We start from the raw sequence: 13,310 nt of genomic DNA, 5'->3' as shown, positions 1-13,310 counted from the left end.
TAAGAAGGTCTCTACCGCTCTCAGGGACACGGGTGGCACTGTGGGTTAAACCACAGAGCCTAGGGCTTGCCGATCAGAAGGTCGGCGGTTCGAATCCCCATGACGGGGTGAGCTCCCGTTGTTTGGTCCCTGCTCCTGCCAACCTAGCAGTTCGAAAGCACGTCAAAGTGCAAGTAAATAAGTAGGTACCGCTCCAGCAGGAAGGTAAACGGCGTTTCCGTGCGCTGCTCTGGTTCGCTAGAAGCGGCTTAGTCATGCTGGCCACATGACCCGGAAGCTATACGCCGGCTCCCTTGGCCAGTAAAGCGAGATGAGCGCCGCAACTCCAGAGTCGGTCACAACTGGACCTAATGGTCAGGGGTCCCTTTACCTTTTACCTACCACTCTCAGAACTTCTGCACAATGCCATTCATTGCTGCCCCTCTGCAAAACTAAAACGCCACACTTTACAACGCGGGATCAACTGGATTCCCCACCAGCGCCTCCCAGCTCCCCCAGTTACTCTTTAATTCTACTGAGCAGGTTATCCGACAAACCTGGATATCAAACTGTGGTCTGAGTCCGGTTTGCTTTAACTACAGTCATACCTCATGCTGCGTCCGCTTCAGGTTACGTGTTTTCGTGTTGCGTCCCACGGCAACCCGTAAGTACCGGAACAGGTTACTTCCAGGTTTCGCCGCTCGCGCATGCACAGAAGTGCTAAATCACACCCCGGGCGTGTGCAGACATGGCGCTTCAGCTTGCGTCAGTTCCATGTTACGGACAGGCTTCCAGAACAGATCCCGTCCATAACACGAAGTTCCACTGTACTCTGAATGGCTACCACGTAAGAGGAGATGACTACTTATGAGCTTGCAGGTATAAATAAATAAATAAATTAAAATAATTTTTACCCTGCCCATCTGACTGGCCACTCTGGGCAGCTTCCAGCATATATAAAAACAAAATAAAACATTTAACCTTAAAAAGCTTCCCTATACAGGGCTGCCTTCAGATGTGTCCTAAATGTTATATAATCACTCATCTCCTTAACACCTGATGGGACGGCATTTCACTACCAAAAAGGCCCTCTGCCTGGTACTAAGCTTGTGAAAGTCAGCCTCTTCCTATGACTGCCAATTTCCAAACATGGGGCTCCATCCCATTTTCGTTCTGCTCAGAATGGACCTGTTAAAATTAATGGGCGTGACTAACCAGCATCCATTAACTTCAATGGGCCAACCTTGAGTAGAACTTTATGGGCTGCAACTCAGAAGACCTGTGCAGACTAAACTTGCAGAGCTTTTAGCCAATTATCAAGCAAGGAGATTTAGATAATCTACTCACCCTTCTCAGGAATGAATGAATGAATGAATTTATTGATTCAATCATTCATTCATAGCACCCTTCAACACAAGATCTTAGGGCAGTTCACAGAATAAAACACTGGATAAAAACATGTAAATAAGTAAAACAAAACAGCAAAATAATAACACCCCCCAACCTACCCTACCCTACTCTACTCTGAAAGCAAGATTAATGTAAGAATATCAATAAGAATATCAAAGTGGAAACAACATGAAGATCATTTCTTTCAGCAGTCTCCCGTTATGATGAGAGGTTTGCCTACTCACTATTCTGAGCAATTTTTTTAAAAAAAATTAAAATGCAAGAGTGCACTGCACTAAAAACACTCGTATAGTTTTGCAGAAACAGATTATAGGGATTGCCAAACCGGAATTGTAGGCTCAGCATAAGTTTATCAGGAAAACCTACTTAAGGAACAAAAGTTCTTGTGAGCATTTTAATCTAAGTGGGTTTTTACTTTTCCACCAAAAAGTAGGAGTATACAAATATAATCACTGCTGCAATTACTAAGGAAACTGAAGTTACAAATGCCTTTTCTCTATTAACAATCCAAAACTGCTGCACCATTAAATACTGCAAGCAAAAGTCTCAGTTAAAGCACAGATGTTTTGTTGTTGTGCTTCTAAGCACCGTGAGCGTTGCTTACCTAGCAGAGGGTCTGTGAAGTCCGTCTGTGAAGACAAAGTACTTGAGGCTGCATGCGATTCTACCTTGACTTGGAACCAAGAGTCCAGCACTTCCTGGAATTCGTGCTGAATGCGCTCAGTGTCCACAAACTCTATCCACAAATCCTACGACGGGACAAGAGAAAAGAAACACAGGTGGGCAAATATGGATGGCCGTGGAAGGGAACGCTCACGGTCTCTTTTACATCACGGCGGCAGGGGCATCAGATATGGGTAGAGAAGAGAAACAGAGCAACAGAGCACATCCCACTGGTGTCCATCTCATGGACTCTTGTGGTTTCTCATAAGCTCAACCCCACCATGAGGAATGCAATTCCAACCTCTCCCCAAAGGGGCGTGGCTTGCATGAAGCTCCTCCCTAATGGGGGTTCCGTCCAATAACCTGCCCAGTGGGTTGAGGTTTCCTCCCCAAAGAAAGAATGAAGTTTTGAGAACGAAGCTGGGCTTCCTGAGAACCCCATATGTAATATACATGTGGGGACGCGGGTGGCGCTGTGGGTTAAATCACTGAGCCTAGGGCTTGCCGATCAGAAGGTTGGCGGTTCGAATCCCCACAACGGGGTGAGCTCCCGTTGCTGGGTCCCTGCTCCTGCCAACCTAGCAGCTTGGAAGTGTTGGCTTTTTGCAATATGGTCGCGCTGCAGAGAGCTTGCTGGGGATACCAGGGACTCAAGGGACTCAAAAATAACTTAAACAAGGTTTTAATAACAAAAACAAAAACTCCTTATACACTAAATACATCAACAACAAACCAGACCCAACCACCAACCCATCCCCCAGGGTAATGGGAGAGCTAGGTCTGCTCCTTATATACTACACCCAATTACCAACACAGCTTAATCAATACAACTCAGCAGCACCTGCTATGTTTCACAGCTGTAAAGCTGGGTCTCGTTACCTTGCTCTGGCCCTTGCTCTGGCCCCTTAAAGACATACACATCAGGTGGAACAGTGATGAACCTTTACATTTAAAGACACCATTCAAAAGAAAGCACACCAAGGTGCAATAGATAAATAGGTACCACTCCGGCAGGAAGGTAAACAGTGTTTCCATGCGCTGCTCTGGTTCGCCAGAAGTGGCTTAGTCATGCTGGCCACATGACCCAGAAGCTGTACGCCGGCTCCCTCGGCCAATAAAGCAAGATGAGCGCCGCAACCCCCGAGTTGGCCACGACTGAACCTAATGGTCAGGGGTCCCTTCACCTTTATTGTTATCTTATGGGAACTAGGTTAAAGACCGATAGAAAAATTACTGGAGAGCACCATTAGAGAGAGCGCGTGGAGGAGAGCCACTTTGATCCATGAAGCTGCTGTTACCACTTCAAACAAGATCCTAAAGGCCACGTTCATGAGGGGCACATGCGGCACACATACCTCTGACAGAATTGCCTATTTGGACATCATCCAAACGGCTCTCTAAAGCAACCCAAGTCCAAAAAGCACTTGGGAATGTTATAGAAGAAATTGGGGTTGGCTTTTACAGTGTCGCCTAAGTCCATTACAGATCAGAGAAGGAATGGACGGAGGCAGGATCCGGCGAAAGCAAGGCAGATCTTTATTTTTCCTGTTGCTATAGAGTCTACACACACACAAACACACACCTGGGCTGGGCAATTTCTAAAGTCCTTAAAATTCCTCCCACACTTTTGCCCCAGGTGCTTGGACTACAACTCCCATCAGCCCCAGCCAACATCTGAGGCTTGTAGTCCTCTAGACGGCACCTGGTTAAGATAAAACATATGCGAAGGGACTTGACAGAAAGTCAAAATTGAAGAAAAGAATTTGTAAGATAAAAGGGGGAAAATATTTACTTGCATTATTATCATTTGTGTGTGTGTGTGTGTGTGTGTGTGTGTGTACGTATGTGTATTTTGTATGGAATGTTTGGGAGGAAATAAGACGGTAAATAACAAATAAACTAAATATTGATGTATGTAATTTTTATTTCTCAATTATATTTAGTGGTAGTATGGCTGTAATGTTTTTTGTAACATAAAATCATTCAGTAAAAATATTTTTTAAAAAAAAAAATAGAAGGCACCCAGTAAGTGAAGGCTGGCTTACAGTACATGAAAAAGATACACTACATTAAAATGCATCCGCTAGAAACACCACGTATATTAAAAATCACGAAGAGATCAATAAGCTGAAGTCTTCTGGAACAGGCAGGTTTCTGCCAGAGTCCAAGAAGAATGAAGTGTTGGGGGTTAACGGATTTTCCAGGGAATGGCAACCCGCGAAGTTAATTGTTAAGTTGGAGGTGTATTAAGGGGGGGGGGGGGACAGAGTTATAGCAACCTCACCTTTGACCCTGCACATTACCTGCTGGTTCTGCATGATCTTCGCGAGCCTGTGGGCATCATATTGCTTTGGTAAGGAGGGGATGTACGTGTCCCCCTTCTGAAAGCTCTCTTCTTCCAGCCACAAAACAAACGTGTTGAAAAGCCTGAAAGGCATAACAAGGAGAAATTCTGACGAAAGAAGAATGGCAGACAAAATTAACGGACTACACAGAATTGGATAAAATGACAAGGAAGGATTCGAAACCTGCGGAACCGGAGATTCACAGAAGATTGGACGAAATATATGAATTATTTGAAGAGCAGCTGTAATCAACAAATCACGCTAGTAGGACTACAGGAAGTTTTGTAAGGAGAAATATATGAAACATTGCAAAGAGGAGAAAGAAGAGAGATATTAGTTATGAGATAGAAACGTCATAGCGAAGATAAGAAATGTAAATTAAGTGAATAGATTGGAAAATTTTCAGATGTGATTGATGGAAGTAAAAAAAACTGTATAAGATGTAAAAGTACACTTAATTGTTTTTGAAAATGATATGCTGAAAAACTAATTAAAAATTTATTTAAAAACGAAAGAAAGAAAACCTAGGAGAAACCTAGCCAGAGGGTCTAAATAATAAAATTATTATTATTATTATTATTATTATTATTATTATTATTATTATTATTATTATTATTATTATTATTATTATTCTCCAGCCAGGGCAGGGTATAAATAATAATTTTTTATTATTATCTCCCCCCAACCCCGCACGCCACACACCCTTCCAAGCTCCACCCTTCAAGAGTTCTTGCTTGCCCAGAACGTGCCCTTGGACTTGGCCAATGCCTGGATGACAGACAGAGAGGGGTGTGTACAAAGGTAACATTCGCACGCATTGCTCCATTTGCTTTGGGCAAAGGCCTGTGGCCTCCAGGAGGCTGCCCCCAAGCAGATGTCACCTGTGAGCTAAAAACGGTTCCCCCGCCCTAGAACATTTCCCAGAATCCTTTGCAGCACATAGAGGGGAATCTGAGGGAGGCAGGTCGTTGAAGAAAGGGTTCTCCGGAACTAGAATGCGTGGAGACCGTGCATCTAAAGCCCATCCCTGAGGCAGGGATAATCTATTATTATTATTATTAATAATAATAATAATAGTAATAGTAATAATACAATTTTATTTATACCTCGTCCCTTCCCGGTTCAAAAACTGGGCTCAAGGTGGCTAACAACAAATTTAAAACACTTAATTATAAAAGCAGCATAAAATACAGCATAAAAACATGAATAACAATAAAACTCAAAACTCAAAAAGATAATCCCCAGGGCTAGCTGGCTGAATTGGTCCTACTCGGGCCAGCAAGGAGACCAGGGGAGAATTAGCTGTGGGGTCTCAGAGCGGGTGATCTTCATAAAAGGGGAGGGAAGAGAAGGGAAATAAAAGATCAGGCTGAATTCAAATTAAAGGCCAGGCGGAATAGCTCTGCCTTACAGGCCCGACGGAAAGAGGTTAAATCCTGAAGGGCCCTAGTCTCATGGGACAGAGCATTCCGCCAGGTCGGAGCCATCACTGAAAAGGCGCTGGCCCTGGTGGAGGATAGTCGGAATTCCTTAGGGCCCGGGACCTCTAAACTATGGTTATTCATGGACCTTAAGGTCCTCTGCGGGGAAGACCAGGAGAGGCAAGGGATGGGTGAACTGTGACTGTAGGCATAAGGAAACGCTCCAGAAAAACAGCGCCCCAGGTTCTGCTTCAGGACAAGGTCTTCTTTGGAGATATATGATTACCTGACGAGCTCCTTGTGCAGTTCAGGGGAGGTCAGGTACACCTTCTTGCCACCTCCTTTCTCTGCTAAGCTTTCGCTGTCCCCTGCCGGGTTCTCCAGCCTGAGGGCTTTGCTGGCTGAGTGGTGGAAGTCTGCAGCCTCGATCAGGCGATGCTTCAGGTCGCTTAATAAGCCCAGGTGAGCGGGACTCTGGAAGAACCTCTTCCCAATGCATCCATCTACAGGTAACCTTAAAAAGAAGAATCTTTCTCATTTACAACCAACACAAGCGAAATCACTTAGAAAAGCGCTATGCAGACCTTTTCCCTTTTGAAGAAAAAAAAACCTAAGGTGGTCATAATGAAACTTAAAGGTGAAGGGACCCCTGACCATTAGGTCCAGTCGTGGCCGACTCTGGGGTTGCAGCGCTCATCTCGCTCTATAGGCTGAGGGAGCCAGCATACAGCTTCCGGGTCATGCGGCCAGCATGACTAAGCCGCTTCTGGCGAACCAGAGCAGCGCACGGAAACACCGTTTACCTTCCCGCCAGAGTGGTACCTATTTATCTACTTGCACTTTGACGTGCTTTCAAACTGCTAGGTTGGCAGGAGCAGGGACCGAGCAACAGGAGCTCACCCCGTCGCAGGGATTCGAACCGCTGACCTTCTGATCGGCAAGTCCTAGGCTCTGTGGTTTAACCCACAGCGCCACCTGCGTTCCTTTATAATGAAACTTAGCAATGGAGAAATCAATCTACCTCCAGTTGCATGAGTTATTTAAAATTTTTTAAAAGAAATACCCAAACAAAAGAGTTTGGACTTGGACTTGATATCCCGCTTTTCACTCCCCTTAAGGAGTCCCAAAGCGGCTAACATTCTTCTTTCCCTTCCTCCCCCACAACAAACACTCTGTGCGGTGAGTGGGGCTGAGAGACTTCACAGAAGTGTGACTAGCCCAAGGTCACCCAGCAGCTGCACGTGGAGGAGCTGGGAATCGAACCCGGTTCACCAGATTACGAGTTCACTGCTCTTAACCACTACACCACGCTGGCTCTCTAATTAAAACTTAATACATGTTTCTAAATATATTTGGCTATGCTGGCTTGGGCTGGTGGGAGCTGGGAGCCCAAGTACATCAGGAGAGAGGCAGGTTCTTGTGTCTTGGTAAGGAGAAATTTCAGTTTTAACCAGGATTCCTGAGCTGCCACCTGTTCGTCCCCAATACAGAAACATAAAAAACCTGCCTTTTATTGGTTTGACTATTTGCTTGTCTACCCCCAGTGTTGTTTGCTCTGACTGGCAACAGCTCCCCAGGGTCTCAGGCCGAAGGCTGCCTTTCTTTATCACCCGCTCTAACTGAACACTTTCACTTGGGGATGTTGCCAGGGATATGAGGAACGGCTAAGGGAGCTGGGCATGTTTAGCCTGGAGAAGAGGAGGTTAAGGGGTGATATGATAGCCATGTTCAAATATATAAAAGGATGTCACATAGAGGAGGGAGAAAGGTTGTTTTCTGCTGCTCCAGAGAAGCGGACACGGAGCAATGGATCCAAACTACAAGAAAGAAGATTCCACCTAAACATTAGGAAGAACTTCCTGACAGTAAGAGCTGTTTGACAGTGGAATTTGCTGCCAAGGAGTGTGGTGGAGTCTCCTACTTTGGAGGTCTTTAAGCAGAGGCTTGACAACCATATGTCAGGAGTGCTCTGATGGTGTTTCCTGCTTGGCAGGGGGTTGGACTCGGTGGCCCTTGTGGTCTCTTCCAACTCTATGATTCTATGATTCTATGATTAACAGGCGGCCAAAGGCCTTTTGCATGCACAGCAACTCCTATAATTAAAAAGCAAAATGTGTTCCCCTTTCAGTGAGCCTCCTAAAACATTCATCCCAGCTGGGATCTGCCTGGGATCTGAATTGATGCCATGTTGTCACTTTAAACTGCCTTTATATTTGCAGTTGTTTCCTAAAATTGTTTCTGTGTGTGTGCAATTGTTTTTAGCCGGTTCTTCTATCTTATGTCATTACAGGGGAAATCGTTTTGAGACGCCTGGTGGGGAAGTGAGACGGAAATGAAATAAATAACGATAATTAAATAAAAACCCTCCAGATGTGAATTCACCCATATTGCGGCCCCGGGCGGTGGAGGTAGAGGAGGAAGAATTTCTGCCAGATGAGCGGGAGCAGCGGGTGGTCAGCGGGGGTAGCGAGGGCTTGATGAGCCCAACGATAAATCAGCAGCCGCTGGAGAGATGGGACGATGGGCAGCTTCAGCTGGCTCTGAGCTTTCTGCAGACAGAAAAGAAAGTTGGTTGCGTCGCCTTCTGTTGTTGGGAAACAGTATACGTGCAGCTACTCACACAGAGTCAATTAAGGTTTGGCAGACAGCCAGAAGGCAATCTTAAGGAGTAAGTCTGCCTGGTGATAACAGAGACATGGAGACAACTCCCTGATTGGTCAAGCTCTCTCAAGGGAGTGATAATTAATGGACTACTAACTGGAATGTGTTAGTTCAGTGTTCAGAGTTCTGTGTATCAGTGTAGGAGTTGTGAGTCATGTCAGAGAGAGCTAGCTAAAGATCTGTGTTCTGTTCCTGTAAATAGTCCACTGTATATAATAAACACCTAACTACAAGTTCCTGGTTCCTGCTTCATCTATCCTGTCTGCAGCCAAGTCGCCAATTGCTTCCGTGGATTCTGCGTGGATTCTGCTAGGTCTGGCTAAGGTCCTGCAACTAGTCAGAAAGCTGCGAAACACCAAATAGGTTATGCCAATGTCTGTGAAGTCAATTTTCCCCATCACGAGCTTGTTCTGGGTGCTGGGATACATCCGGGGAGACAGGGGCAATTGGCAGGCCTCTAGCTGGCTCCAGCCCATCGACCGGCAGCTGGGCGAACTCCGGTTCTCAGAACAGCGTCAAAACTGCGACTCAAGCCTCAGAGACCTTTAGCAACTAAGCACGCAAGCTAGCAGAGATAAGAACTCTTTGCAACGGAAGTAGCAGACAGAGGCATATCTAAGCATATTTACAAGAGTTCATTTAGCATCAGGACAAAGGAAAAACATGTCTGCTTCCCTTCGTGTCCAAGCAAACAGCAACACAGGCAAAAGCTACCGTATTTTTTGCACCATAACACTCACTTTTTTCCTCCTAGAAAGTAAGGGGAAATGTCTGTGCGTGTTATGGAGGGAATGCCTACGGGTGGCATGCCTGCGGATTTTCCTCCTCTAAAAACTACGTGCGTGTTATGGTCAGGTGCGTGTTATAGAGCGAAAAATACGGTATATACAATGGAGGTTCCCAGCAAACTGTGCTGGAAGTAAACAGACATGTGACATACAAAAACTCCACATGCCTGTTCTAAAGGTGGAACGGAACTATATCCTAACATCGGGTGCCTTTTCAGAGAAGGCATCCATCGCCTAGAGAAGACATGTTGGTCCTACCTTAAGAGCCTGATCAGGAGCCGAATTGCTGATCACCAACTCCTTTTCCACGACTCTGCGAAGCTGGGAATCCTCTTCGAAGATGGACTCCGTATTCAGAATGGTCCACGCAAACCAGACCTGAAAGTAATAAAAGCAAAGGCTACCAAGGGAAGAGAAGCATCTGCTCCCAGGAGGCCCATCAAGACTCAAAATGGTTTCTTCCAGGGAGGATAAAAATCAATTTTTTTTTTATTTTAAAAAATATTTTTAAATGGATTTTTTCTATTTAAATCAGATTTTTTTGATTTAAATTGGATTTTTAAAATAAAATGCTTTCAGGGGGAAAAGCTTTCTAAAGATAGTTTTCTATTTAAGTTACATTATAGTCCAAAGGCTATTCATCAGGAATAAGGATTTGTTTTAAGTTTTTCATGTGTGCTACAACTAAGTCTAAGTTTTTGGTTTTCTAAAATTATTTTAACCACATCAGTTGACAAACATGGATACATATGCCATAATGTTACTGTTTTAGTTAAATAAATTGTTTAAATTGTTATTAAGGAAATGATTATTTTTCTCCATCCAATAAAGTACAGCAGAAAAGTTCTCCAACTATAAACAGCTAACTTATTCAACCTCACAATAATTTCATAATTATCTGTCTATGCATTTCTAATAGTATAACCAAATCAGTGATTTTTTTTTATATAACTGTAAAAACTACTCTGAAAATTTTTTATTCCAAAAATGAAACCTTTATACCAGCAAGAATGAGTCTTTCTGTAAAAAAAGAAAAATGATTTAAATCAAGTCTTACTGACTAGTGATTTAAATTGATTTGATTTCAATCAAATCCTTCTTTGTTTCTTCCCAGTGAGAGAGCAAGGCTGGGCAACACCCTCCAAGCCCATTCTAGGACGTCAACTCTATGGCACTTCCCTACCTGCGCGGGATTTGCGTTTCCCTCGATGAAGGAAGGCGTGACATTTCCGGCCACGATCCAGCTGACTAAGGAAGAGAGCAGCCCCTTGTCACAGTGGTAGCCCAAGGCATTCTGGGAAGGTTGGGTGAGAAAGAGAAGGCCAGGTGAGAAGACTTTGAGCCATTGCAGGCCAGAGATTTAGGCTGAAAGGCAATGGGATTTAAGCCACAGAAGTATCTTCAGCCTTTAAGAAGACTCCTTTTGCTTGTTATCAGAGGTCAGGGGGACACCATTTCAAACAGCATTTGACATAACAATGTTTGACACAATATATAGCACAGGGAAGCCAAACTCTAGTGTGAAGAGGGCAGCAATGAGGCTTTGGAGTCTGGAGAACGTGCAAGTTTAGCTTGGAGAAGAGATGAGGAAGAAGCACTGGGGACCGCCATCTTCAAATATCTGAAGAGCTGTCACAAAAATAGAGCAAATCTGTTCTCTGTTCCTCCAGAGGGTGGCAATCAACAGGTTCAACTTCCAAGAGTGGTGATTTCTTCTAAACATTAGGTCAGGCTTCCTCAACCTCAGCCCTCCAGATGTTTTGAGACTGCAATTCCCATCATCCCTGACCACTGGTCCTGCTAGCCAGGGATCATGGGAGTTGTAGGCCAAAACATCTGGAGGGCCAAGGTTAAGGAAGCCTGCATTAGGTCATGGGAAGAAGGAAGGGCCACGCTCATGAATTAAATAGCCACACACCCAGAATCGCAGAGTCCAAGTGTTATAAGTGATCCCAAAGCTCAACAAGTCCAACCCACTTCCAGAGCAGGGTTGTGGCGCTCATCTCGCTTTATTGGCCAAGGGAGCTGGCGTACAGCTTCCGGGTCATGTGGCCAGCATGACTAAGCCACTTCTGGCGTACCAGAGCAGCGCACGGAAACACCGTTTACCTTCCCGCCGGAGTGGTACCTATTTATCTACTTGCACTTTGACGTGCTTTCGAACTGCTAGGTGGGCAGGAGCAGGGACCAAGCAACGGGAGCTCAGCCTGTCGCGGGGATTCGAACCGCCGACCTTCTGATCGGCAAGCCCAAGAGGCTCAGTGGTTTAACCCACAGCGCCACCCGCGTCCCACATTCTGCATTACTTGGCCATTATTTAAATATGAGGGGCAGATGGGAGTGATCAGCCTGGGAAGGAAGCCCATCAAGGAGAAAGAGAACTCTGATCCTAAACCTTCACTGCCTTGCTGGATATCTTCAGGAAAAGAAAACCCTATACAAATCTAGAGTGGAGTCCCTAAGATGGTTGGAATGGCGCCTTGTACGCCTCCTTCCAGCAATTCCTGCAGCCAAGCTGGTGCCAAAGACATTGCTATGCATTCCTTTGGACCACATCAGCGAGGCTGAGAGAGAGGGGTCTTGTCGTCTGGGCAGCCCAGGACCTCCAGGCTTGCACCTCCGGGGATGGTCACCCCAAGAAGTGCACTCCATCGTCTCTCGAGACAGACACTGTTGGGATTTTTGACTACGTGCTATTCTGTGCAGCTTCACAGAGTCAATTAAGAGTTGGCCAAGAGACAAGGATGACTGAGCAGAGAGTTATCTGCCTGGAGATATGGGAGCCTGGAAACAGCTTTAAAGTTGAAGTCTCACAAGGGCATGATGATTTATGACCTTACTGACTGGACTGTGTTGTCGGTCAGTGTGATGTTCTGAGAGTCGTTTGGCGTTTGTTAAGAGAGAGCTAGTTAAGATCCATGTTTCTGTTCTTGTATATACAGTCATACCTCGGTTGAATGCGCTTTGGGTTGAGTGCGTTTGAGTTGTGCTCCGCAGCAACCCGGAAGTAACGGAGCGCGCTACTTCCGGGTTTTGCCGCTTGCGCATGTGCAAACGCTCAAAATGATGTCATGCGCTCAAAATGATGTCATGCGCAGAAGCGGCAAAAAGTGATGTGCGCGTGCACAGACGTGCCGTCACTAGTTACGTTTGCTTCTAGATGTGAACGGAGCTCCGGAACGGATCCCATTCGTATCTAGAGGTACCACTGAAATAACTTGTAGAGTCTACCGTAAATAATAAACACATCAAAGCAACCAAGTTACTAGTAGCAGCATTTGTTCCTGCTTTGTCCATCCTGCCTGCAACTGATTGCTTTCTGGAACTCTGCGTATGCTCTGCTAAGGTCTGGCTAAGGTCCTGCAACAGGTCAAAGTTGCAAAACACCAACAGACACTGCTAGTTAAAGCGTCTCCTAACCCAGGAGGGAAAGAGGGATGGAGCGTCCGTACCTTGTGTTGCTGGTATAGCAGCTTCTGCACACAGTCCTCTTGGTTGAACTGGAAAGCGGCTTGGCACAAGTGGTCCATCAGGCAGAGTATGGCTCTCTCCTTGTGCCACAGCGGCTGGCTGATGAGGGCCTGGACCCAGAACTCCAACACGGCCGCTGGCCCGACTCCGTTGGGAAGGCTGCTCATAAAAATGTGAGTCTGCCAAGAAAAAGGGCGGAAGGATGAAATGAGATCGCAATAAGGGCCGGAGAGAACCCACAGACCTGGAGGGCAGCAACAAGGCGTGAGAACAGCCCTTCTTATAAAACGCTGCCACCATTAGAGACGGATTTCTGCAGGCGACAGAAAAGCAGTCAAAACTGTATTTGCATGGAGGTGCTCATTGCATGGGCTGTACACACACACACACACACACACACAGAGAGAGAGAGAGAGAGAGAGAGAGAGAGAGAGAGAGAGAGAGAACAGCGCCTGATTCTCACTCATCCACAGCACAGCCAACTCACTGACACTGTATCTTTTGCCCACCATTTTTGCATGTTTCTTCTGATGGGATACTCAGGGTGGTCAGAGAATTGTAGTGCCGGAAGG

At 45.6% G+C, this 13,310-nt stretch overlaps 1 protein-coding gene across 1 annotated transcript in view; it reads right to left on the bottom strand.

Moving 5' to 3' along the window:
- Positions 1-13,310, bottom strand: part of EPG5 (ectopic P-granules 5 autophagy tethering factor) — an 81,027-nt gene that overhangs the window by 34,470 nt on the left and 33,247 nt on the right. The window contains exons 19-25 of the mRNA XM_081213295.1: positions 12,720-12,917; positions 10,451-10,561; positions 9,526-9,645; positions 8,201-8,367; positions 6,105-6,332; positions 4,356-4,479; positions 1,994-2,138 (exon numbers count right to left, since the gene is read on the bottom strand). Coding sequence (XP_081069421.1) covers positions 1,994-2,138; positions 4,356-4,479; positions 6,105-6,332; positions 8,201-8,367; positions 9,526-9,645; positions 10,451-10,561; positions 12,720-12,917 — 1,093 coding nt within the window. The remainder of the gene's footprint in view (positions 1-1,993; positions 2,139-4,355; positions 4,480-6,104; positions 6,333-8,200; positions 8,368-9,525; positions 9,646-10,450; positions 10,562-12,719; positions 12,918-13,310) is intronic.

The sequence above is a fragment of the Podarcis bocagei genome (genome assembly GCF_964188305.1).
Source record: "Podarcis bocagei genome assembly, chromosome: 11".
Lineage (NCBI taxonomy): Eukaryota > Metazoa > Chordata > Lepidosauria > Squamata > Lacertidae > Podarcis > Podarcis bocagei.
This window is presented reverse-complemented; position numbering and strand designations above follow the sequence as displayed.